The 24232-nt window shown below is 43.1% G+C and overlaps 9 protein-coding genes across 9 annotated transcripts; 5 read left to right on the top strand and 4 right to left on the bottom strand.

Moving 5' to 3' along the window:
- Positions 1 to 472: 472 nt before the first annotated feature.
- Positions 473 to 1213, top strand: BYT42DRAFT_612657 (uncharacterized protein; the record flags this gene model as incomplete). Its single annotated transcript, XM_051571655.1, has 1 exon — positions 473 to 1213. One exon carries the CDS (start codon positions 473 to 475, stop codon positions 1211 to 1213), a length of 741 nt encoding a protein of 246 aa, XP_051425687.1.
- Positions 1214 to 2002: 789 nt separating this feature from the next.
- BYT42DRAFT_633812 (uncharacterized protein) lies at positions 2003 to 2530 on the bottom strand. The gene has a single exon (XM_051572474.1). It carries the CDS (start codon positions 2237 to 2239, stop codon positions 2054 to 2056), a length of 186 nt encoding a protein of 61 aa, XP_051425688.1. The 5' UTR covers positions 2240 to 2530; the 3' UTR covers positions 2003 to 2053.
- Positions 2531 to 3192: 662 nt separating this feature from the next.
- Positions 3193 to 3697, bottom strand: BYT42DRAFT_564378 (plasma membrane proteolipid 3). Its single transcript, XM_051567721.1, has 2 exons — positions 3451 to 3697; positions 3193 to 3386 (listed from the first exon to the last, which is right to left on the bottom strand). Exons 1-2 carry the CDS (start codon positions 3590 to 3592, stop codon positions 3355 to 3357), a joined length of 174 nt encoding a protein of 57 aa, XP_051425689.1. The 5' UTR covers positions 3593 to 3697; the 3' UTR covers positions 3193 to 3354.
- A 1424-nt stretch (positions 3698 to 5121) lies between these two features.
- On the top strand, positions 5122 to 8540 carry BYT42DRAFT_643729 (nucleoporin autopeptidase-domain-containing protein). The gene is made up of 7 exons (XM_051572619.1): positions 5122 to 5176; positions 5275 to 5447; positions 5530 to 5634; positions 5700 to 5786; positions 5848 to 5892; positions 5967 to 6683; positions 6815 to 8540. Exons 2-7 carry the CDS (start codon positions 5333 to 5335, stop codon positions 8410 to 8412), a joined length of 2667 nt encoding a protein of 888 aa, XP_051425690.1. The 5' UTR covers positions 5122 to 5176; positions 5275 to 5332; the 3' UTR covers positions 8413 to 8540.
- An 842-nt stretch (positions 8541 to 9382) lies between these two features.
- Positions 9383 to 11190, top strand: BYT42DRAFT_564384 (peptidase M24, structural domain-containing protein). Its single transcript, XM_051567722.1, has 5 exons — positions 9383 to 9588; positions 9648 to 9749; positions 9818 to 9947; positions 10018 to 10996; positions 11068 to 11190. The coding sequence occupies exons 1-5, from the start codon at positions 9441 to 9443 to the stop codon at positions 11092 to 11094; spliced, it is 1386 nt and encodes a 461-aa protein (XP_051425691.1). The 5' UTR covers positions 9383 to 9440; the 3' UTR covers positions 11095 to 11190.
- BYT42DRAFT_564385 (mRNA-capping enzyme subunit alpha) lies at positions 11191 to 13000 on the bottom strand. The gene is made up of 9 exons (XM_051567723.1): positions 12805 to 13000; positions 12683 to 12745; positions 12543 to 12627; positions 12347 to 12481; positions 12197 to 12280; positions 12058 to 12137; positions 11856 to 11996; positions 11418 to 11799; positions 11191 to 11355 (listed from the first exon to the last, which is right to left on the bottom strand). The coding sequence occupies exons 1-9, from the start codon at positions 12903 to 12905 to the stop codon at positions 11293 to 11295; spliced, it is 1134 nt and encodes a 377-aa protein (XP_051425692.1). The 5' UTR covers positions 12906 to 13000; the 3' UTR covers positions 11191 to 11292.
- A 794-nt stretch (positions 13001 to 13794) lies between these two features.
- On the bottom strand, positions 13795 to 14733 carry BYT42DRAFT_564388 (60S ribosome subunit biogenesis protein nip7). Its single transcript, XM_051567724.1, has 4 exons — positions 14653 to 14733; positions 14509 to 14595; positions 14304 to 14442; positions 13795 to 14237 (listed from the first exon to the last, which is right to left on the bottom strand). Exons 1-4 carry the CDS (start codon positions 14706 to 14708, stop codon positions 13977 to 13979), a joined length of 543 nt encoding a protein of 180 aa, XP_051425693.1. The 5' UTR covers positions 14709 to 14733; the 3' UTR covers positions 13795 to 13976.
- A 1509-nt stretch (positions 14734 to 16242) lies between these two features.
- On the top strand, positions 16243 to 18322 carry BYT42DRAFT_592969 (uncharacterized protein; the record flags this gene model as incomplete). The annotated part of the gene is made up of 9 exons (XM_051570660.1): positions 16243 to 16318; positions 16424 to 16518; positions 16576 to 16673; positions 16738 to 17079; positions 17139 to 17265; positions 17345 to 17638; positions 17701 to 18026; positions 18103 to 18210; positions 18271 to 18322. The coding sequence occupies 9 exons, from the start codon at positions 16243 to 16245 to the stop codon at positions 18320 to 18322; spliced, it is 1518 nt and encodes a 505-aa protein (XP_051425694.1).
- A 3543-nt stretch (positions 18323 to 21865) lies between these two features.
- Positions 21866 to 24063, top strand: BYT42DRAFT_643734 (P-loop containing nucleoside triphosphate hydrolase protein). The gene is made up of 2 exons (XM_051572620.1): positions 21866 to 22341; positions 22413 to 24063. Exons 1-2 carry the CDS (start codon positions 21952 to 21954, stop codon positions 23832 to 23834), a joined length of 1812 nt encoding a protein of 603 aa, XP_051425695.1. The 5' UTR covers positions 21866 to 21951; the 3' UTR covers positions 23835 to 24063.
- Positions 24064 to 24232: the final 169 nt, after the last annotated feature.

A 24232-nucleotide genomic window follows, 5' to 3' on the forward strand; every position in this document is an offset into this window, starting at 1 on the left:
TCCTGGGAAGCTAAAAGTTTGATGGGGGAATATAGTATCGTGGCGCATTTTTCGGCGATCGTAAGCGCTCAGAAATACGAATCCGGAGATATTCTGGGACTGAATAGCTCCTGCTTCTACACTTTCGTCAAATGAATAACTATGAACCTTACAAGTGACGAAGCGGGGCAATACACAAAAAAAAGAGAGTGGCGGAGATGCGAGAAAAAGAAAAAAGGAAAAAGGGGGGCAGCAGTTTACAATGATTTTTTTTTCGACTTTGGTGAAATGGAGCGTGGATCATTTTTAGAAACAAGAAGCTCTCGAAAATCAAACCAAATTTGGGTGCGCTTTTTCTTTTTTGCCAAATGATGTGCGCCAAGTGCTATGCGTCCACAGCATCATGCATTAGCTAGTATTTTTGTTATCTTTTCCCACCAGTCTTCTCTCTTTCGTTTTTTAATTTTCTTCGTTCTCTTGTTGTTATTCCCTTATGCTTTTTCATCCAAAGATCTCTCAGATTTTTCATCGCAAGAAATCTCAGAATGGTAGTCAGCAACATAACCGCTGTGTCGATAAAGATGAGCAAATCCTAAATAGAGCCATCGCTAAGCTATTTCCATCTCACCAGCAACAAAATCATACAACGGCAGCAGCAACAATAAGGCAACCTGACTATGCGGCAAATCCATCAAAAGCTGTGAAACAACGTTACTCCAGTCAAACACTTAACCATAAAAGGTCTCAGCCTCAGTGGCTTACTCTTCCTCACCGCCGATCCAACCGACACACCTCTTGTCAAGCGGCTTTCGCCACAGGCAGTAACAAGCAAGAACTCGTCACCTTGGATGCTCTGTCGCGTACTCATTCGTCTCATCAATTCGAAGAGTATATGACGCATACTCCGGAAAGCAGTACAAAAGTGGAAATTCCATCAAATTATGCTGTCACACCATCCATGATGTCCGTCCTCACACCTAAATCTTCCATGCATCATTTGTCATGGTGGGATGAAAATGAAAGTTCAATCTCCACTACACGCACATCGATCGACTCTTATCCGCGCAGCCCTGCCCGATCTTGGCCTACCGTCGACAAGGCGTCTTCCTGTCACTCGAGCTTACGAAAAAGCACCAGCAGTATGGTCATCCACAAGCCCATTCGATTAGCCGAACAAGTCAAATCGGTGCTCGGAGATGCCATCTATCAAGCCGATCAAGAAATGGAACTTTGAACTGTGTAACCATGTAATAAAAATGTAACAGGAGGTCATCAACATCAAACAGCGGACTCGAGTTCGACAAGCTGTAGTGCCATGATATGCTCTCCGCCCGGCAAAACTACCATCGTCCGAACCTGAGTGGAACAAACATACAAATTGCTTGGCGGATATTAGGACCCCACCCCACCCGTGCTTTCTGTAACGCCGGAATAGCGGAAAAAAGGCTATTTACCACCATTCGTGATTTGTAATAGACGTGTACACGTACCTCTTCTTATTTTTTAGATAATTTTATGTAAACTTTAGCCATTAGATATAACTTTTTTCTATCGTAGAATACAATATATATATTTGCTGATAAATGTTTCAAGATATTGTGTGGTTAGTGATGTTATGCGCAGCGTTTTTTCGTTGGATCATGCAACCTCCCGACATGCTCACAAACAGCTACTTGACCAAATACAAGCTCCGCCAGCGGGTAGCCATTCATCTCATCTTCTTATGGGGATGATTGCCTTATTTCTCTTCCCGCCTCATCTTTTAAAGCACACGCAAAGCTTCTATGCGGGCCATCTTTGTTCTTGTAGGGGAAATCTGTGCGGGGAGAAACAGCTTCCAATAGTCAAGTAAATTCGCTGGTTTTGAATTTGATGTCGTGGAAAGAAAAGGGGTGTTCAACAATGATGAGTCAGTTTCTAAGAAATTACACCTCTAGAGAGACCATCCAAGCCCACATTGCAATTATTTAGAGATGAAAAGAAGATGTCGCTGTTTTATATGGAGCTATGCAATAAGAAAGGTTATATTTCTCTGATGAGGATTTTTTTTTCTCATTGTTTTTTAGTAAAAGCTTTACTGCATCGGCTGCTGCAAAACAATTGAGTGTTCGTGTTCGTGCCGCCGAAATGGGTGGGACGTTATTATGAAGACCCTAAAAGCTCTTTGAGAAAAAGAATAGAACCACTTGGCGGGTATCGTATTATTGTGACTGGCCGCTTCACGATAAATTGTATCTTTCTCGATGAATCGACGTTTCATATGAATCTGAAACGAATTATCGCCTAGTCAAAGAGGCGGAACTCCTGCTGAGATAACATTTACCTTTGACAAAGGCGAAATCTACTTGAGATGAAATGGGTCAAATATCCAGAAATGAAGGGACATTATTGTATTATGGATTGTACTCCTTTCTATAGCTTAACTGATGTAGGAAAAACATACCCGCTCAAGAACATATCCGGTGTGTATGTCTTTCTCCATATCCTCCTGAACTGAATCCAATCGAAGCAATTTGGATCAGTTGTCAAAAGTAAAATAAAGCGAAATAAAAATTTCTGGAAAAGCAGGCGTCAATGACCAGGCATGTGATGATTTATATACAACTGATTTCAGAGTTTCTTGTTTCTCATTCCAAATATTTTGGCGAGTGCCTCAACTGTCCTCGTTCAAATAAAATTTTTGGACCGTTTGCTCCCCAAAAAGAAAAGGAGGTTACACAGTAAGTGTTCCAGTTCATACGTGATTTTGTAAGTCCGACTTACTACCATTTCGAGGTTGATGGCCGACTCCAGACTGTTGCTATTCATCTCACCCAACACAAGAAACATGCGTTTCGGTTGAGAATGCCATCTCGCATAACTCTTTGTCTATATTTATGGAGCGTAGGAGGCTCTACAAAAGATTGGGTCATGTAATGTATGCAACCGCATCGCGCATGGGTCGTTCCAGTCTCCTTTCTGCAGTATGATGTATGTGTAACGTGAAGATGCCCAAACATTGCTTGCCGTCTTATTTCAGAAGAAAAGCTTAACAAAAGAAAAACCAATGGGGCTGTATTCTAACGACTCATATATCAATATACGCGATGTTATGTGAGATGTCACTGAGATGACTTGTAAAACAATGTCATTGCTATGACGTTCGAAGCATGTTTCGTGTCGGACATTATAATCTTCGATAGCATGATGTATCTGTCATATTTGTAAAAATGCCACAGTTGCTTCCAACGGAACAGATGAATAATAGAGACATCGATAAAAAGGTATAACCTGCGCGTAGCGTCTTATATATTAAGTTTAATGATAAAGTTGTTTCGACCATGTTGATTTGAACATCCTCAAAACTGGATAGAATTAGATTACAGATAAAATTTACTAATACTTCAGAATGATGTAGAGGGCGTGAACTACAACAACGATTTTGATCAATATTTTTTATGGTTTGTTGCCAGACACCTGCCAAACACTTACTGATACCAGGAATATAACCTAAGCAGGTAAGACCGATGTTGATGAGAAGATCCACGGTACAGCCGCGTTCGAAGAAGACACCAAGAGGAGGCAAGACAACGGCGACGATGATTTTACAGATGTCAGATGCAGTGAAAGCCATGTTTTATGTTGTTACGTTGTGTGAAAAGATGAAAAAACAAGAAAAAGCGAACGCGAAAAATTCTTTATTTATAGCATTGTGGGTCTAAAAAGCCCAGCCAGGGACGGGATCTTAGAATGATGTCACGGTTACTACAAGTCGAGGCTCAATACGGATTGGCTCGTTTGGTACGACACAGACGGATTTCCTTTTCTGCCATCTTCCGTGAACCGTGGCGGTAAGAAGAATGCCCAACTCTGTATTTTTAGTTTCAAAATTCTCTGCAGATCACATGTATCCTTATTTTGATTCGCGCATAATGAAATAAAAGCGTACACAGCCATCAAAAAAAAAAAAAAATGACGTGATTCTCAGACATCCCTCGCAGAATTGTTACACGATCCACACAGCTTGAGACCAAGTTAAAAAACCTACTGACGTTGTCGGATATCGCAGCCTCAAGTCATTGTTCCATTTCACTGGTGATTTTCAGTATTGATTCCTGGACTTTCTCCAGTTTTGTTCAAGTCCATTGCTGCCTTATGATAGGAGTCAGTTCTCGGAAGTCATTGCAATGCTGATGTTCGGAAAACGTTGCCATGATTTTTTTGCCCCGTAAATCAAAAGATATCTCTTATTCGCTTTTCTGTCCGATAAGCACAGGTGCCGCAACTGCAGAAAAAAAAGACCGTTTACGTCGTAAATTTGATAGGCCGATCTCGATCTCTTCCTACATTGATCTGCTTTGAGACCGTTTTGATCCGCCTCAATCGGAAGTTCCTGCTTTCTTCTGCGTTTCCTTTCTTGGCATAATGATTCACCAGTTTCATGACAACGTAACAAACAGATCGGGTATGCTGCTACCGTTTAGTGTTGCCCATCATATCATGCGCTAGAGTTATTGCATAAAACTGTACTGTACATTGCCATTTAAATTGTTCATACCTTAGCTTCAAGGTGTTGCTTATTCCAGAGTCTCGCGAGGCGAGCACGCGTTACATCATCATTACTTGGCATACTATTCGCTGATCCGCTTTGCTTTATAGGCTCCTGAGCTGAGAAAAAGGTGGTGTTCCAAAATTCATACACACAAGATCACGCCTTCTCGTCTTTTCTTTATGTAGAACACGTTTCTAAGAGATGAATTTGTGCGATTCGAAGAAAACTTGTGTTAGCATCTATTTATCATTGATCTGTGCTGGTCAGCCGTATAGGTACTTTGCAACAGCACGAGCACGTGCACCAGCCACTTTGCAATATATCATACTGCATCTCAATAGGACATTTGCGTGGGTAACCTTTATCAATAGATACTTTGCACAATATCCTTATCATTTACGTTTTTGATAGTGCATTTATACAGGAAACTCACGCTGAGCACTGTTGTTCATTATGGGAGAATGGATAAAAAATAATAAGAAAAAGATTGCAACCAGAAAAGTCATATGACCAATTTCATCCCCTACAGAGCCGCAGTATGCCACTGCGCCTCTTCAAGAAAGACTACCGCAAGACCAAGAGAAGCACCTTATATAATTAGATATTTATCTTGCTTTTTCATTGTTTTTATTTTATTTTATTATCTGCTTCCTTGTCCTGTTCTTGGTGAGTGTGTTTTTTTGAATGATCCTTTTTTCATATCTCGATGAGTATTTTTGGGCGGCAGTCACGATGGAAATTTTAACACCCGAAGACATCAATAGGAACGCGTGTTATTTGTTTTTACTTTTCCCTCCGTTCAAACACAATTCCTCTTCAGTAATGTTCGGTAGTGGTGCCTTTGGCAGCGGAACTGGCTTCGGTCAGCAGCAACAACAACAACAACCCGCTTCTGTCTTTGGACAACAACAACCGCAGCAGCAATCAGCTTTTGGTGGTAATTGCATTTGGGAATTCACACCGTTTTTTTTCCTTTATCTTTCATTACCCCGTACTCATAATGACGTTGCATTCCATAGGTTTCGGCTCGACTTCCACTCCCAGTGCATTTGGTGCGAGCACTACTACTACCGCCTTTGGTCAGCCTGCTCAACCATCGGTGTTTGGCTCGAACACTGCTACTAGTAAGTGAATCATTCACACGCATTGCAATCATATGTACAGGTGATTTATTAATTTCTTCATACAGCTGGATTCGGTGCCAATACGACGTCTGCTTTTGGTCAAGCTAGACCATCGGCTTTTGGATCGACAACACCGGCATTCGGAGCAGCAGGTAATGTGAAATCAGTAATGGTGATAATAATCCCGTGGGTCTAACTGACAGCACTCTTTAGCTCAACCTGCTCCGACAGGTTTCGGTGGCGGTGCTTTCGGTGGTGGTAAGAATCGTAGCTCATCCCTTATCGCAATGAAGGTAGTATGTGTAATCTTAACCTTTTTTGTTGGAATGTAGGTTCTTCATTCGGTTCGACCACAGCCCAAGCTGGTAGCGGTTTGTTCGGAAGCCGTCCAGCTACTCAAAGTGCGTTTGGCGCAACGGCCACCCCTGCTCCCTCTGCTTTCGGTGCCCAACCTCAACAGCAGCCATCCGCATTCGGTGGCATGGGAGCAACGACATCGGCTTTCGGCCAAACTTCTGGCACGAATCAGGGCACAGCAGTGGCCGACTTTACTCCTACGCAAGAGCGTGACTTGACCACAGGTGTCAACAATTTTTTCCAGACTATCACCGCCATGCCGCAGTATAAAAATTTCTCATTGGAAGAGCTTCGATTGCAAGATTACATGCAAAACCGAAAAACCGGAAATGCTGCACCCGGTGGATTTGGTGCTGCTGCACCTGGTGGATTTGGCGCTCCCGCTAGCAATACTTCGCTTTTCGGACAACCTGCTGCCTCCAGTGCGTTTGGACAGCAAACCACGAGCGCTTTCGGACAACCTCAACAACAAGCCGGCGCATTCGGTAGCACCGGCACAGGTCTCTTTGGCCAACAACAACCTTCCACAACCCCAGCCTTTGGAGCACCCGCCACAGGAGCTACGGGAGGTTTTGGGAACACCGGTTTCGGTGCCTCCAATGCCACACCTGCTTTCGGCGCCACATCCGCTGCGCCTGCATTTGGAGCAGCCGGAGGATTCGGTGCTACTGCAGCCAAACCTTTCTCATTCGGTAAGTTAAAAAGATATCTTTTGCTTATAAATCGCCTATCATGTATAGAAGAAAAAATGACTTGAACGGCAGAAGCGAAACAAAAGAGTTGAAAGAGGAGACGTTGTACTCACCATGGTATTAAAATATAGGTGCAAGCAACTCTACGCCCAGTCAACCTGCTACTGGCGGTTTCGGTGCTACAACATCTACACCTGGTTTTGGACAGGCCGCAGGCAACACTGGCTTTGGAGGCTTCGGTCAAAAGCCCGCAGGCCAAACTACCACAGGTTTTGGTGGTACTGGTGGATTTGGTGGATTCGGTGCGACGGCTGCCAGCAAGCCCACATTTTCTTTCGGTGCCACTTCTGCTGGCCCTACTTCGGGAGCCGGCACGACTGGCTTTGGCGGATTCGGTACTAATACCACCGGTGCAGTGGGCGGATTCGGGGCTCAAACATCGCAACCTGGCGGTCTTTTCGGTGCAAACAAGCCAGCAGCACCTACCACCTCATTGTTCGGCAACACGCAACAGCAAACGACGACGCCTTCCTTTGGATTCGGTGGCACCCAGCAGAACACTGGATTTGGCGCCACAACAGGCGGATTATTCGGCCAGAAACCCGCTACCAATACGACCTCTACTGGCGGTTTGTTCGGCAATACCCAATTAGGCGGTAATACATCGTTTGGTGGATTCGGTCAACAGCAAACAGGTGGCGGTTCGTTTAATTTACCTGCTCAAGGTGGCTTGACTTCATTTGGCACCGCTGGCCTTCAACCTGGCCAAGCACAGCAACCACTCGTTGCCACTGTCGATAAGAGCCCTTACGGCAGCAATCCTTTGTTCAATACGACGCAGCCTACTCAACAGGGTACCGGCAACCAAACAGCGACCCCTTCGGCCGTCGCTGTCGAAACCCCCAAGAAACCCGCCGTCCCTCATTATCCCATCAGTCCTCGCGTGGTCTCCAAGATCAAATTACGCGGATTCACCTTTGGCCCTACCACGAAACCTGCCGCTAAAAAGATGACTGCCTTGGACGGTGTGAGCGACGACGCGGTCCTCGGATCCGGTGCATTCTCGCCTCGACCTAGCAATAAACGATTGGTGTTCAACGACAACGTCGATGAATCGAACGTCGCAGCTCTCGTGAACCAAAAGAGCGAAAAACCGAAAATCCTGTTTAACCCCAAGCTTGAATTGATCGCTTCACAACAAGAATCAAGCGGATCCGATGTACATTCCTCGACTGAACAAGGCGAGGCCTCGGCTACCACCAAGCCATCCATTAGCTCGATCACCGCCGCAGCTTCCAAAAATGGCTATTCGTGTTCTCCCACCTTGGAAGCCTTGTCCATGATGAGCCATGAAGAATTGAAGCATGTGGAAAACTTTACCGTGAAGCGTCGTGGTTATGGTGAAGTGAGCTTCGACGTCCCCGTCGATTTGTCTGACATTCCTTTGCAAGATATTATGGGTACGATCGTTATTATCGAAACAAAGACCGTGGTTGTGTATCCCAACGAAAGTACCAAGCCTGCTTTGGGTCACGGTCTCAATGCTCCTGCGACTGTCAAACTGGAAAATTGCTACACCACTGACAAAGACACCAAGCAACCTATTCGTGATCCTGAACATGCGCGCTTCAAATTATTCCTCAACAAATTGCGTAAACGACAAGGCGTGGAATTCCTCGACTACGATATGCAGACAGGCACATGGACATTCAAAGTAAAACACTTTTAAAAAAAAAATCAAGAAACAAAAAAAAGCCCCAAACAAAGCATACGAAAAAATATTTCGACTCTAGTATAGTTAGCTATGGTAGCATCAATATGAAAGAATTCATGGTAAATAAAAGAATTTAGCAACACACAAATATTCTTTACGCGCTGCTGCTGCTAAAAAATAAGCGTGCTGGGCGAACGTGCTGGGCCGAAAATATCCTCCTTTCTTTTTGCAGATTTCTGCCAAAGAATAACCCACAAATACTTTTTGCTTAAAATTGGGGAGGCATATCTTAAAGGATTGGTCCATTGATTTTCAAATCTCATCCGATATTAGGTTGAATTATAGCTGGCTGAAAGGGAGCTCTCGCTTTTGTGAAAGCTTAATGGATGGGCAATAGTAGCCAATCATATTGCTTCATTAGGAATATGATGGCGCAGTAACATTCAAAACGACTCAAATCGGATTTCCACGTTTCTTGGACTCCTTGTCTTTGCACCTGTTGTATTCAACCCACCAATTACGTATACGACATACTTGGACATAGAAAAATATTGGATGCTAACGTAATTGTTACTGTTGAGGCTTTCCCATAGGTGGAAATAGCACTGAAGGGCACTCATTGGAGGGGTTTTGATTAATGCAAATTTTGGTGATCGATTTTCCCGATTTTTTTGGTGGTTTGAGATGACCCCCTTTATCTGATCCTTCGGGTGCGTGATAGCAATCTAAACAGGACATGCGAACAAAGAAGAACAAACGACTTTGCAAAATGCAGAGAACATAGAACTTGACGGAGACTTAACGTTTTTTTCTTTTTACCTTGCAAGTAATGAACTTATCGCAAGGAAATTATTTCCTCTTGCCTCTTATCATGTTTGATAGCACCATAACAACGAGGATCCTAAATTTGCCATTGAATTGATGTTTCGGAACCTGAATGCCGATCATCCGTCTATCACGTGACCTCGAGCAAAGTACATTAGTCTTTTTTTTTTTTTCACTCCCTGCAAATTTTTTTTTCTGGTCAATCTCCTTATTCAGCCATGACAGACATTGAAGAAAAGGTGAAAACAACTGCCGAAGAATTGAACCAAGTTTCGCTGGACAACGACAACATTCCCGAGACGGACGGGGCTGCCGCGGCCAAGAAGAAGAAAAAGAAAAATAAAAAGAAGAAATCAGCTGCTGCAGGTGAGCGCTTTTCTGTTGCCAACATTCTACGATAATGTTGGCTAATGATCTATATATAGCTGAATCTGGTGACTCGGTGCCAGCTGAAGAAAATGACGAGGAAGCTGCCGACGATGCAGGCAACGAAGAGACGGCAGGAACAGAAGGGGGAGAATCAGCTGGTAAGAAAATAATTTGGCATATCACTTGATGAAATCGGTTGTGTAACTGCTTGGTTTTTTTTTATTAGCTAAGAAGAAGAAGAATAAGAAGAAGAAGAAAGCACCCAAGACGCAGACTGAACCGCCCACTGTCGGGCTTAGCAAACTCTTCCGCGACAATGTTTATCCCGAGGGCGAAACGCATGAATACAGGGATGAGTAAGTAAACTTGGCAGCATGAGGATGTGTATTTCCCTGTCAGATACTTATATTACATGGTGTTTTTTAGTAACTTGTGGAGAACCACGAGCGAGGAAAAGCGTGCAGCTGAGCGATTGCAATTTGATGATTACAACGATCTGCGTCGAGCGGCTGAAGTGCATCGTCAAGTCCGTGCTTATGCTCAGAAAGCCATCAAGCCTGGCATGACCATGATTGAGATTTCAGAGCTGATCGAGAATGGTACCCGTGCGCTCGTGGAAGAGACCGGTTTGGAATCGGGTATTGGTTTCCCAACAGGTTGTTCTTTGAACCACTGTGCTGCGCATTATACCCCTAATGCTGGCGATAAGACGGTGCTGACGTACGATGATGTGATGAAGATCGATTTTGGTACTCATGTGAAGGGTCGTATCATTGATTCGGCTTTTACGATGCATTTCAATCCCAAGTTCGATCCTCTCGTCGAAGCGGCCCGCGAAGCTACTTATGCTGGTATCAAGGAAGCTGGTATCGATGTTCGATTATGTGATATTGGTGCTGCTGTTCACGAAGTGTATGATTCATGCGAAATCGAGCTGGACGGCAAGACACATCAGATCAAACCTATTCGCAATTTGAACGGTCACACCATCGAGCCTTACCGCATCCATGCTGGCAAATCGGTCCCCATTGTACGAGATTCCGGGGATGAGACCAAATTGGAAGAGGGCGAGCAAGTCGCCATTGAAACGTTCTGTTCTACCGGACGTGGCTATGTCATCGAAGAAGGCGAATGTTCCCATTATGCCAAGTCCGCTGACAGTGGTTTTGTGCCTTTGCGATTACCGAAAGCCAAGTCATTGCTCGCGACCATCAACAAGCATTTTGGTACCTTGCCCTTCTGTCGACGTTATTTGGATCGCATTGGCGAAGAAAAATATATGTTGGGCTTGAACAACTTGGTTCGTAGCGGTGTGGTGACAGCTTACCCTCCATTATGTGATATCAAAGGCAGTTATACAGCTCAATTGGAACACACCATCTTGCTTAGACCTACTTGTAAAGAGGTAAGAAGGAACTAGTACTGTTTGTGCGTTATTTCCAAGCATGCTTATCAAATCCATGTTTTTATTACTAGATTGTGTCCAAGGGTGACGATTATTAGTAAACTTTTTTAAATATCTGTCAATAGCTTCTTTTGTTTTCACTCTCCCTCTTTTTGAAACAATAAATTACAAACAATGCATCCATTTCATATCCTTGCGCGTTTGCAAGCGACGTTATCAATAGAAAATAATCTGGTCCGGTATTCCATGACGTCCTGCATTACAGCAGAAAGAAAAAAAAAGTTGTTTGGTTCGTTTTATTCTTTAGCCTTCTTTCTTTGTTCCCATGCAGTTCTTATGCGAGGGATATGTTCTATCAGCTACATTTAAATTCGACATGTTAATATGTATCAATGCTTTCAATTTGCCGATGTACACCAACCTCTTCTTTTGTTACGGCGTCTCTGATACTTGTCAAGACGCTGTCCACTGTTGATTGATGGTTTCCGTCGGGCTTATCATCGCGATATCGCATGAATCGCCATGGTGAAGGGAGATTATAGTCTCTCTGAAGATCTGGGTCATAATTGCATTCGATAATACGTCCTTCTAGTTGTTTCGGTTTATCTCCAAAAAGCTTGCGCCATTCCTGGTCGGTAATCCCCAGTTGATCAAATAATTTATAGTCTTGACCGCCTTGCCATACATACAAATCTATTCGCGGCTTGGCATTGTAGTCGAGAACACCAGGTAATGAACTTCCTGGGAATCTTAAATGTACTTTGAAATCCACAGAATTCTCGTTGGCTGGCTTCCATTTGATCCTGCTCCTACGGTGAGTGGATCTTTTCCCATGTTCACGGCAACTTTTGTAGCTTACATTTTGTTCGATGTGCCGAGCGAATAAGGTGCGACGACCGAGGTGAATATTAAGCCATCGTTCCCATGCTTCAAATTGGGAATGATTTCGTTGAACACGAGATCCAAATGATATGTGAATTGTTGTTCTTTAAATTCCACACTATGATAGGGCCGGAAGGTTAAACCGTCGAACCATCTTCCACAGAAGATACCGTACTCACGTAAAAGGTTGACGGTGAACCATGTGCGGATTTTTGCGAAGCATGTTCTGGTGCGGCTTGATCACTTCACCTTTGAGATACTATGAAATACATGGATTGAGTGCGGTTCCCACCGGACAGCGAAATAAATCCTACATACACCCAACCGTTTGTTCAGGTCACGCGTAATAAGCATGCGGCCAAAAACGACGAGACAGTCAAATAGCAGGAAACGTAACTTCATCTGATGGCGGCATTCGGCAGATTAGACGATGGGGTTTTCTGAAGGAAAACAACAAGACGAACTTACTGAACCGTCTGGCTCTTTATCCAAGACAAATTCCCCGTCAATGATGGTATCTGTAAGACATTTTCGAAAGGAAGGATCGTTTGGAATGGGAAACTGCAAGTTGTTGACCATGTGAAAATTGCTTTTTCGGTCAAACTGTAGCCATGTTCAGTAACGAAGTAATTTTCTCGTCCATGTCGGTACAGTGACGCGTTACCAAATAAACTTCTTGCTCTTTTCGCTCATTCACGAGCAATAGAGCCAAGCATCGGATACCGTCCGACTTTTCTGCAACAAAATAACTAAGACTGGTGAGCACACAAGTTTTCTCACAAGCTGTCAGAGTAAAATGCATACTCTTCTCTTTCTAGTTCGTCTAATTCCGCTGTGCCGAAGCTTACAGGTTGTGCGCCTGGAAATCTACGATGGTACTTTTGTCAGTTTCTTTCTTCATATACCAGTTAACGTTAACAAAGAACCTGTATTTTTTCATATGTAGCAACGAAGCTACTTTTTCTCTTAGCCAGGTATCATCCGTAACAGGAATTCCCGGTATATTAGGTACAATGGAATGATTCATTATAAAAGCGGCACTAGTGAAAGTGTCTGAGAAAGGAAAGGGAAATGCGCTCCAAAATGGCCACAAATTCCCGGTCAAGCGGTTGGATCATTGGTGGCTTATGCAGGAACTTTGTTCCTTTCTGCGATTCATTCCAAAAAAAGAGGAACTCACAAGTGCTGTTTATCTTTAGATAAAGCAGCATTTTTTTTTCCTTTTTACATCTTTTGTGTTATTGCTGTCTTTAGAAGCATCAACCTTTTGGCCCTATAATGAACACAGTGAAAAAACATGCATCATATACCACCATAAACCCAACACTGGAAAACGGTAGGCTCCGGAGTCTCAAATTTCCAAAAGGCGGTTTTTTTGATCAATGCCAGATGAAATTTTTGAAAGCAAAACTGTCCTGGTTCCAATCATCAAAGGACTGAAGCACTGTGTACGATTTCTGCGCTGCAGGCCATATGTTTTGGTGCCACAATGCGATTTCAGCGGCCCGTGCGCAACTCCGACATCGGTGACTCACGCATGCACTACCAGCTACGTTGGCATTGTCTGAAGCTTCGTCATCGATGCGGGCTCTGCGTAGCATCAGAGTACCACTTGTTACTTGCTGACAATTGAATAATAATTCAAGCCAGTAAATGTTAAAACCACATAGAAATAAATGTCCGCTAAACATTCGCAAAAAACCGTCATCTAAATCTTAACAGGAGGCAACGTCATTCTTCGAGCTCGCATTGGGCTGCTCAGGAAGAATCCATATTCTGTTGATGATCCTTCACTCAAATAACTGACTTGGTACATCGGCCCCAATATTCGCATACATGGCAAAGCGACCCTAGCAGCTCATTTCCGCAAAGTGTCCCAATGTAATAAATCCACACCTAAAAAGCTTATGCAAGTTGTATGATATTTTTTTTTTTTTTTTTTTCGCTTCCATCCCGTGTCTGCCGCTCGCTGTTGTCGTCAATATACTCGCAATCATGCTCTATTAATAAAGAAGGGGTAGGTAGAGAACCTTTTTATCTAAAAAATGAATGACTAGAATTTATATGATGCATGCTTTTCCATGTTTTATGATACAAATTAGAAGAGAGTGTTTTCCTCGCGCAGATATTCGCCAACATCAGCTTGATGGAAAACAATGAAATCTGTAGGTTGGAGTTTCTTCATGTCCACCGTGGATCGAGCGGTGACACCGAATCCTAAAGGCATATCAGACATGGAATAGATGATAACACCAGTATGTTCGGGCGTGTCGTCGGTGATTCTGCCTAAATGTGCCTTGACAACGTGATTACCGTACAGGTACGGCATTTCACCATTAGGTTTGATCCAGATCTTGTGCTAAGAAAACGTAGGAGATCTCAAGTTAATCACCTACATCCAAGTAGAAATATGTCAGGTACAAACCTTTGCGTATTGAGCTAAATGATCCAATGCTGTGATGTGCAACTTGAATTTGCCGGTTTTTGTGAACTTGCCAAAGCATACACCGACCGATCCCAAGTGATCACGACCGATGCTCACGGCCATGCGCATCATGGATTCACTATGTAAACATGACTCGTATTAGACATTACTTTTTTTAACTTTTCGAATTTGACGCAAAGTATACCTTAAATAATAGACTTTATCTTTGTGAAGGCGGAAACAGTATGTCTCATCGGGTCGATCGATCAGGTGCTTAATATTGGCGCCAATGCTTTTAAAATAAAGTATTAATATATATGATGAGTTCACACAGCACTTATACACTTACTATTTAGCAAGTTTCTCGAAGAGTGTGGTAGTTTCTTCAGCAGTAAGAGGACGCATGGTGAGGTATCAAAGTGAATAGTGAATAGCAGACAAGCTTTTTTTTTCTTTGAAAGATTAACTTTGGAGCAGCCAAGCCACTCATGTGACAGGTATTCTTCGATCTTTCACCTGGATCAGCGGAGTTTTATTCAGGTCCTCAATTTCCAAGAGATGAAACGTCAGGTGCATCCAAGTTCTTCCGGTTGGATGAACGCTTGAAAAAGATCGTGTAGAAATGAAAAAAAGGAGTAAAAGTGGGTATAAAGTTAAAGCAAGTAGGCTGACCTTGTGAACGTAAAACGTTTTGTAAACCCACCGAGATTTTACTGGAATTTCCGTGTAAATAACCAAGGAATGTCTGAAGAAACTGTCTGACGGGCCCCAATACATCAGGAAGAGTGTGGGTACTCATGACAATGCTGGCTTTGTGAGGATCTCCAACGAATTGACCCCAAACAACAACAGATATGGACATGCAAACGGAGAAGACGGGTATTTCGCTGTTAACCAATATAGCAATGACCACTTCCGACTCCAATCCTACCACTGGCTATTTCCACAAAGGCAGTAGCGTGGGATATTGCATTTTGAAAAGACAGCGAGCAAAATGAAAGACAACTGTACGAAGAAGTCTTTACAGCGCGGAAATGCATAAGCTGCTTCACTGAAAGTGATCGTCTTCATCGATCTCCAGTTAAACGTGGCGTGATGGAAGGCTCAGAATAACCAACTTTTTTTGTTCGCATTCATCAGATAAAAATTCTTTTCCCCCAGACAATCTTCTAACTTTCTCAGATCCTCTTTGTTTTTCCCAAAGAAGTGTATAACAGGTTCGACCTGTAGCATGCAATAGACACAACTTGAATCCGTAAGTGACAATAAAACTATACCAGCCTTCTGCATGTCCAATTTGTCTTGTTTGTCGATTTGCCGCCTTTCTCAAGAGACTTTATTGTTAAATAGGAAAAGGACGAGATAGGTCAATCTATGGATGAGCTGTCAGATTAGAACTTTGATCTGTCAATGATGGGCAATAAAATTTTCAAAGGTCGAAATTTCGGGAAAACTCCGCGAATCCAAACCATATCCATGTTCAGTTTTTTCTCAATTCTGCGTGAAAAAATACACTTGTAACTTGTGTTGCACGGGATAGAGTCATTGCGGGATCCGTCGCACAAAAGACAGAAACTTAACAGCTGCAAGTATTGATGTATGAAGCACTATTTGTCAAAATATGTTTAGTGAAAAGAGACAAAACAGCGGAGGGGAGGGAGTCGTCTCATCCGATGACTCGAACATGAGTCAACAATTTTTTTTGACAATTGTATGAAATTGCACAAAATTTAAAATTCCGTACCGGATCTGTAACAAAATGGAAGTCGATGGGATAAAAATGGTTATTGACTGCTCATTAACCTCAATGTACAAACCTTCAACCCATCTTTTCGCGCCGTCAGCCGAAAATACTGCATCACTGGTTATTTCACTGGCCACAGCAGCTGGAGTATACTACTACTTTCGTGACGATGTTCGAGCATGCGCATGGCGAGTCATGGAGCGGTTGTGCTTCTTTTTCAGTAAACGAGATCTAGCCGAACTTCAACTGGAACACGAACTTGTCAATGAACGCAAGTATTCCTGCATTCTAACAGTTTTGGCCTTCAACTTATTCTGCGCTCTTCTTCTCCCAATAGAGGAATCTGATATCGTCGCACAACATACACAATACGTAGAGATTAAGGGTCACCGCCTACGTATCGTTCATATCATTCACGAACTAGGAAGCAAAGTCCCTCTCGTTGTATTTATTCATGGACTAGGCGGACAGGTAAGCGAGTGATGAAAATGGGTTCATTCTTGATATGACTTCTTATACGAATTTTAGGTAGCACAGTGGGAGCGTCAGATAAAGTATTTCTCACAAACCGCGCATGTGTTGGCCGTCGATCTATTGGGTTGTGGCAAGAGCGAGGTAGAATCAAGGTAATGGCTTCAAAAAGATAGTTGATGGTGCGCGGATTTTATACTCATGCTGACGATGGAATAGTTGGCACTCATACACCACAGCGTCTCTGGTAGACGACATCAAATCATTACTTTTAGATCGCTACCACTATCCTTCCACTGTCATCGTTGCTCACTCTTACGGATGTTCAATTGCCACCTATGTCGCCTCATCACCAGAAGTTCAGAAAAGTCTCAAAGCCCTCGTTTTAATATCGCCAAAGGAAGGATTGTCACAAGCACACAAGGAAAATGTTAAACGACTTCGCTGGATTCCAAACTCTCTGTTTGACTTTGCGAGAGTGGCAGATCGTAAAGGTGGACTCTACAGCAAAAGTGTCGAACGATTTCTGGGATTACATGCAGAAGATCAATATCGCAGATGGTAAGAATTCAATTTTACGTGTTGCATCGCTGCCTATGCTGATACTATCAAAATGGAAGGCAATTGCGATGGAACTTGCAGAGTCGGACCTCGGTTTACAAGCGGTTCGTCCATGGTGCGACTTTTCCCGATGTCAGCATATACCAAAAGATCAAAGTGGGCGTGTTATTAATAGGTGGCAGTGAGGTAAGTTTGCCTAGGCGGACAGCAATTTTTTTTTTTTTTTTTTTTTTTTTTTTTTTTAGTTGATCTCATTGAAATCCAGGACAAAATAACGCCGCCCAATGATATGAATATTATCCGCAACCATTTATTAGGGCTGGACCCCAGTGAAACAGAGTGGAGCAATATTGATCAGGCAGAAAACTTGCGTGTGCCAGTACCTTATGTGATTCCCGATGTGAGCCATATGCCTATGGTGGTCAAACCAGAATTAGTCAATCCTGTCATGTCGGATTTTCTGATCAAGAATTGCGGACTCCACACACTGAGCGGAGCTTGGCAAGTGCTGAATCGTACCAAGGGTGAGAATAAATGGGATCTCAAAAATTATGAAAAGGTAGATATGAGATATCAAGGTCCAATGACTTGGGTTTTATCATCTAACATTTTTGCTTCAAGTGGGCACGTACGCCTAATATTACAGCGATTCCTATTGGCCCTTCTCAGTTCCGCGCCATGAAAGTGATGCGTCAAACCGATCCTCATCATTGTCCCTCTGCTTTTCTCGCGAAATACCCTGAAATCGGCTTTATTATCGATATCTCCAATGATTCACCGCCTTACCGAACCACTGATTTCGAAAACTCGCGGATTGAATATATCAAAATAAGGACCGTGTCGAAAATTCCACCAACCCGAGAAGACGTCGAACGATTTATTGCCACCGTCGACGCGTGTAGAGAGAAACGGCCGGATATGCAAATTGCTGTGCATTGTCATTACGGGTATGTCCTTGATCAAAAAGTGTCAATCTCATGTCAAAGTTGACATAATTTTTTGATACCGTTTTTATCATGTTAGATTTAATCGAACGGGATTCTTTATTTGCTGTTACATGATTGAACGACTCGGCGTCTCAGTTCCTGATGCGATCCGCTATTTTGCTGAAGCGCGAGCACCAGGTATACGGTAAGTTGGAGATGTCGATGAAGGAATGGACGAGCTTGCATTAATTCGTTGGTCTACCAGTCATTTGCATTTTATAGATGAGCTGTATCTACGCTATGTATTACATAAATGAATCCGCGAATGTACATCGACTGTATATCATTCACTTTTCAAATTTATCTTGAGACGGACAAATACATCTTATAAGTACGAGATGTCAGCTAAAAAAATTATTACCTGATGAAACCAAGCCAAGTGAAAACAAAATCAAACAGGTATTGAGACATCAGTGAACATGAAAAAAAAAATAGAAAAAATTGGATTGGAAGAGAAAGGGAAAACAAGGGGTGGGCCCGGGAAGGGGGAATTTCACAAAAAATGACATTCAGCTTGGACGACAAGGGGAGCCAGCTTGTCGATCAGTCAAGGAGGCTTATTATGTGGAGAAAAGAAAAAAATAAATAGAAGAAAATCGCATAGAAGTATCCAATGAATCCTGATGCTCAGGTATTGCTCCCTGAACAAATCTGGTCATGAGTCCAACGGTTATTTTTGGGCAAGCAACGGCTTGTTAGGGGAAAAATCCTCTCCCACAACGTGCAAACTATTCAGCACATGCGTGAAATAAGTATTGAATTGGAGAAATAAAATAATACTTGGATCTTGATCATCATGTTATCATTCGAATTATCCTTCTTATTCTCACTTTTTTCTTTATAAAACCGAAAAAGTGCGTCTTCTCCCAAATAATGCCTTGCTTAGGAAGTCGTAGTAAATCGCAGAACAAAGCATCGGCTGGCAAAAAATCCAAGCGCCCGCAGAGCATCGTCAGCACCACTTCTGTCGCTGTTTCGCAAATACGTCAAGAATACAATGAACTGAAAACCAAGGTATATAACGTCCCCAGAATGAGGGATCCTAATTTTCAAAATGGGACTGACAAGCGCCAGCAGAATAGCGAGCATTTGGATATGATTGCTCGCCAGTCGGCTGAACTCAACGAATTACGGCAAAAGCTGCAAGCGCAACAGGAGCAACCGAGCAACGATACGCGGCATCAGGAAATGCTGGCTAGCTTGCAACAAAAGGAAGAAATGCTCAAGCAGCGAGAACAACAAATTCAGGATATGATGCATAAAATTGAGCAAGAAGATCTGGCTCAAAAAACCGAAGATCAGGCTCGTCATCAGCTGGCAGAAAAAGATGAGCTATTGCGATCTAAAGACAAGCAGCTAGAAGAACTTGAATTGAAATGGGAATCCGAGCATGCTGAACTTATCAAGCCAGCATTGGAGGAGGTGACGAAGCAACTGGAAGAGTTGAAGCAGACGGTAATATTTCAGTTTATCTTGCATTAATTTCCAGGTTGACTCAATTGGTTCTTACTTTTGGTCGGTAGAACAAGGATGCAGTAGCTCGTCTTGCTGAAAAAGAGAACGAATTGGCCGAACTACGATCAGAATTGACCCGGCGTGACCGTAAGCCTAAAATGCCGGACCAAGAACGACAGAAACGTATGAATCGTTTGACTATGGACTTGGAAAACGACCGATTGCTGATTCAAAAACTGGAGGAATTAAACCAACAATTGGAGGTAAGATCCTTTTTCCTACCATTGAAGATTATAAAATAACACTGGTGCCTTTTTTTTTTTCTTTTTTTCGTTATTCTAGGCACAAAAGGAGAAACATGAATCTATTTTGCAATCCCATGCTCAGGCGATGGCTGAAAAAGACCGTGCGTTGGATGAACATCAAAAATCTTTGGCGGCTCTCCAGTCAAGTCATGCCAAAGCCATCAAGGAACTGGAACGTCAGCAAAAATCGAAACTGAATGAATTGCATTTACAGCACGAACAATCGCTTGCCCAGGTGAAAGAAAAGCTGGCCAATGCAGAGAAACAGGCCAAATCGCAGGTGAATGATGAAGTCGAGCGATTACTGCGAGAGTTTGAACAATCCGAGCACGATCATTCCCAGCAAGTGGCTTCGCTTCAGGAATCGCACCGTGAGCAACTTTCTTCGATGAAAAAGGGCCAGCAAGCCGAAATCCAAGGTTTATTGAACGCATCGGAGCATGCGAGCGTCAGTATGCCGGTACTACGCAAAACGGGTGGCCTCGGCAAAATCCGATGGCCTATTAGCGCCTTACAACAGCATCAGGCATTGGAAGTTCAACCTCGGGATCCGGCCATGGTCCAAGTGTATCTATCCAGCGTATCAGCAAACTCCACCATCAAAAGAAACCAAGAGTCTATACAAACATTGTTACAGTCAAAGCAAATCGAATACCAAGCTGTGGATGTCGCAAAACATGAAACGGCCTTACAACACATGCGCCGTCAACATAATGGACCAAAACAACTACCTCAGATCTTTGTTGGTGGTGAATATCGCGGCGTACGTATAACAGCTGCATTGATGGCTTGTGGCAATCGAATGATATTAACTCTTGGTTATTTTCCTGGCTTTGTTTTACATCCATAGCAACTGGACGATTTGATTAAAGCAGTGGATGATGGTCAATTAGCTGAGTTCTTGCGACCACGCGATGTGACAGATAGACGAGGTTCAACGTTTAGTACAAAATCGGCCAGTTCGATTTCATCTGTGGGTCCGACTACGCCTAGCCACAGCACTGCCTTGGCATCCATGAGAACTCCTCCGGTCCCCACCCTTGCCAATAAGGTGAAGCCAGCCAAATCATATTACCACGACGAAGACGAAGCCATGTTCAAGGAACTCGAAAAGGAACTAGGACATAAAGACTTTTCTCGTATCGACGTTAATTTCTAATTATTAAAAAAATTGCAACTTACTTAATCATCATCTACTACTTATTTTCAGCTACGGTTTCTATATTTTTGCTTACCATTTTCTAATCTCATGTTACACACACTGTCCTCTGCATTTTTTATTTTTATTTTTATTTTTTATTTGGAGATGCGTTCGAATCTTTTTCAGTGCATAAAAATCATTCAAATCAAATTTGGCTTATTGATAGCGTGCGATGGAGAAAGATCAAACTATACAAAGCAGTAGCCCATAGATGCCTTCCATTGTGTTCTTCGTATAAAGGATCTCCAAGGGCGCATATCCTATGGCTTTCCCATGGATCACGTATGCATACGTGTCGATTGCTGCTCGACACTGTCAAAGGTCTACTTCAATTCAGTGACATGCAATAGCTGCAAAGGGAGTCTGCAATACTTCACGGTTTTCCCCTTGCTAATTCGTCAAAATTGAAAAAGAACAAAAAAAAAGTTTTTTTAGCACTAAGCCTTTTATAGATGTTATCGTTTCCAGGCACCATTCCATGTTCATTAGTTATAGTATTAACGCAACTTTTTATGGAGGCACCATTGTAAACAAACGACAATGGAGGTGAAGCGTCTATATATGGGTTTTTGATTCACAGCAGTCGCTAACCACTGGGGCCGACAGCTAAAAAAAAAAAGCCCACTACAACCCAAAAAAAAAAAAAAAAAAAAAAAATTCCCCGTTCAACTAATGACGTTATGCCCAAGCTGATCCGCAGTTTTTCGTCCAATCAAATGACGAGAAGACCCTCCTCGTAACTGGTGAGATGTAGTCACATCGACAGTCGGTTGTTGAAAAAGGGGATAGTCGTTTTGAATGTCCAATCAAAGTCAGAAGAAAAAAACGTCACTGAAAACCTTTATTTAATGTTGGTATTTTTTTACTTGGATTTCTTAGCTTGAACTCCCCCCTCCTCTTCCTCTACACTTAACTCTTTTCCAGTATGAGTTCGATTTCCGCATCCAAGGCAAAGCGTCTCGCGGCCAAGGCCGCCCGTGCTGAAGCCAAGGGCTTGAGTGCCGGTTCCACTCCCAAGACTTCGGGAAAGAACACACCCAATGACGCCAGCGCAACCGATGATCTGGGCATGGACAAATTGAAGATTCAGGTTGATCGTACTGCTACTGGTGTTTATACTTCGCAGGAACGTAGCAGAGATATCAAGATCGACTCATACTCTCTCAACTTCCACGGACGTGTTCTTATTGATAATGCGACCATCGAACTCAATTTTGGCCGTCGTTACGGTCTTATTGGTGCCAACGGTTCAGGCAAATCCACCTTTTTGCAATCGCTTGCTTACAGAGATATTGAAATTCCTGATCACATTGATGTATGTATAATCATTATGTACACCTGTTTGCGTAGGGGATGCTGACCCTGACTTTTTTTTTTTTTTGTTAGACCTACTTGCTGAACCAGGAAGCCGAACCTTCGGATATGAACGCCATTGAGGCTGTCATCTACTCGGCCCAACAGGAAGTCGCTCGTCTCGAAAAGCAAGTGGAGGATCTTCTCGGCGAAGAAGATGGTGCGGACAACCCATTGTTGGACGATATCTATGAACGTATCGAACAGATGGATGCCGCCACTTTCGAACCTAGAGCTTGTACTCTTTTGTCAGGTTTGGGTTTCGATACGAAGCAGATGCAAAAGGCTACCAAGGACATGTCTGGTGGTTGGCGTATGAGAGTCGCGTTGGCTCGTGCTCTTTTCATTAAGCCTACCTTATTGCTTTTGGATGAACCTACCAACCATTTGGATCTTGAAGCGTGTGTCTGGCTTGAAGAATACTTGAAGACCTACAACCGTATTTTGGTTGTTGTGTCTCACTCCCAGGATTTCTTGAACGGTGTCTGTACCAACATGATGCACTTGACCCACAAGCGTAAGCTCGTGTACTATGGTGGTAACTACGATACGTTTGTCAAGACCAAGGAAGAAAACGAAATCAACCAGGCCAAGGCTTACGCTAAGCAGCAAGAAGAAATTGCTCACATCAAGAAGTTCATTGCCTCCGCCGGTACTTATGCCAACTTGGTGCGTCAAGCTAAATCCAAGCAGAAGATTATTGATAAGATGGAAGCCGCTGGTTTGATTGAAAACGTCGAAAAGCCTCCGTTGTTCAAGTTCGCCTTCACGGATGTTGCCAAGCTTCCTCCTCCTGTGCTTGCTTTCCAGGAAGTCTCTTTCTCCTACAGCGGTGATATGTCCAAGGCTCTGTACAGAGATATTGAATTGGGTGTGGATATGGATTCCCGTGTGGCTCTTGTCGGTCCCAATGGTGCTGGTAAATCTACACTTTTGAAGTTGATGAGCGGTGAATTGGTGCCTACCGAAGGTCGCGTCCAGCGTCACACTGCCTTGAAGCTCGGCAAGTACTCTCAGCACTCCAACGATCAGCTCGATATGGACTTGTCTCCTATTGATTACATGAAGAAGAAGTTCCCTCAGGAGAGCACTCAGACCGACTTTTGGCGTCAACAGATTGGCCGTTACGGTTTGTCCGGTACCCATCAAACATCCCCTATTGGCCAACTTTCCGATGGTTTGAAGTCTCGCTTGGTCTTTGCCGAATTGGCGGTGGCCCGTCCTCACATCATCTTGTTGGACGAACCTACTAACCATTTGGATATGGAATCCATTGACTCGCTGGCCAATGCCATCAACAACTTCACTGGTGGTGTTGTTCTTGTTTCTCACGATTTCAGACTGATTTCCCAAGTTGCCAAGCAAATCTGGCGATGTGAGAACGGCAAGGTTGAACCTTTCGAAGGCTCCATTGCCGAATACAAGGAATCGCTCCGAAAGAACGTCAAGTTGTAAACTACACGATATATCAATCAAATCTTTGTCCAAAGGAGATTGGTTTTTTTTTACATTTTCTATTATCTGTTTTTCGCTTCATAGACAGGAAAAAGTTGTTATTTTTTTTTTCTTTTTGCTCCCCCTTTTATTTCGCCCTTTTTCATTTCATGCTTCCTTTGTACATCTTATCACAACATAAAGAAGGTTCTCTTTATTCATTGGGGTGCAAACGATGGTTTTTCTCTGGTAATTGTGTAACTTTGTCTGGCAATGATGATTTTGTTGGGATAAAACTGGAGTGTTGATGGTCATTGAGGTGAGTTTTTTTCTGTGGTGGCGCTTCGCTGGTCGGATTTGTAATATTCGAATCCAAGCATCACTCTTGAAACATATCGGGAATCGAGTTTTTTGGCATC

Source organism: Radiomyces spectabilis (assembly GCF_025331425.1).
Source record: "Radiomyces spectabilis strain NRRL 2753 chromosome Unknown BYT42scaffold_4, whole genome shotgun sequence".
NCBI classification, from domain to species: Eukaryota; Fungi; Mucoromycota; class Mucoromycetes; order Mucorales; family Radiomycetaceae; genus Radiomyces; species Radiomyces spectabilis.

What these genes read in the sequence shown, in the direction of transcription:
- BYT42DRAFT_633812 (XM_051572474.1), bottom strand. Translation starts at nt 2,239, where the DNA reads ATGAAACGTCGATTCATCGAGAAAGATACAATTTATCGTGAAGCGGCC.
- BYT42DRAFT_564378 (XM_051567721.1), bottom strand. Translation starts at nt 3,592, where the DNA reads ATGGCTTTCACTGCATCTGACATCTGTAAAATCATCGTCGCCGTTGTC. An exon ending in AGGTTATATTCCTGGTATCA is followed by an intron (nt 3,387 to 3,450) that starts GTAAGTGTTTGG and finishes TCGTTGTTGTAG; the next exon opens with TTCACGCCCTCTACATCATT.
- BYT42DRAFT_643729 (XM_051572619.1), top strand. Translation starts at nt 5,333, where the DNA reads ATGTTCGGTAGTGGTGCCTTTGGCAGCGGAACTGGCTTCGGTCAGCAG. An exon ending in GCAGCAATCAGCTTTTGGTG is followed by an intron (nt 5,448 to 5,529) that starts GTAATTGCATTT and finishes TGCATTCCATAG; the next exon opens with GTTTCGGCTCGACTTCCACT. An exon ending in ACCGGCATTCGGAGCAGCAG is followed by an intron (nt 5,787 to 5,847) that starts GTAATGTGAAAT and finishes AGCACTCTTTAG; the next exon opens with CTCAACCTGCTCCGACAGGT.
- BYT42DRAFT_564384 (XM_051567722.1), top strand. Translation starts at nt 9,441, where the DNA reads ATGACAGACATTGAAGAAAAGGTGAAAACAACTGCCGAAGAATTGAAC. An exon ending in AGAAGGGGGAGAATCAGCTG is followed by an intron (nt 9,750 to 9,817) that starts GTAAGAAAATAA and finishes TTTTTTTATTAG; the next exon opens with CTAAGAAGAAGAAGAATAAG. An exon ending in TTAGACCTACTTGTAAAGAG is followed by an intron (nt 10,997 to 11,067) that starts GTAAGAAGGAAC and finishes TTTTATTACTAG; the next exon opens with ATTGTGTCCAAGGGTGACGA.
- BYT42DRAFT_564385 (XM_051567723.1), bottom strand. Translation starts at nt 12,905, where the DNA reads ATGAATCATTCCATTGTACCTAATATACCGGGAATTCCTGTTACGGAT. An exon ending in ACCTGAACAAACGGTTGGGT is followed by an intron (nt 12,138 to 12,196) that starts GTATGTAGGATT and finishes TGTATTTCATAG; the next exon opens with TATCTCAAAGGTGAAGTGAT. An exon ending in ACGCCGTAACAAAAGAAGAG is followed by an intron (nt 11,356 to 11,417) that starts GTTGGTGTACAT and finishes ATTTAAATGTAG; the next exon opens with CTGATAGAACATATCCCTCG.
- BYT42DRAFT_564388 (XM_051567724.1), bottom strand. Translation starts at nt 14,708, where the DNA reads ATGCGTCCTCTTACTGCTGAAGAAACTACCACACTCTTCGAGAAACTT. An exon ending in GATAAAGTCTATTATTTAAG is followed by an intron (nt 14,443 to 14,508) that starts GTATACTTTGCG and finishes ATGTTTACATAG; the next exon opens with TGAATCCATGATGCGCATGG. An exon ending in ATTTAGCTCAATACGCAAAG is followed by an intron (nt 14,238 to 14,303) that starts GTTTGTACCTGA and finishes ACGTTTTCTTAG; the next exon opens with CACAAGATCTGGATCAAACC.
- BYT42DRAFT_643734 (XM_051572620.1), top strand. Translation starts at nt 21,952, where the DNA reads ATGAGTTCGATTTCCGCATCCAAGGCAAAGCGTCTCGCGGCCAAGGCC. An exon ending in AAATTCCTGATCACATTGAT is followed by an intron (nt 22,342 to 22,412) that starts GTATGTATAATC and finishes TTTTTTTGTTAG; the next exon opens with ACCTACTTGCTGAACCAGGA.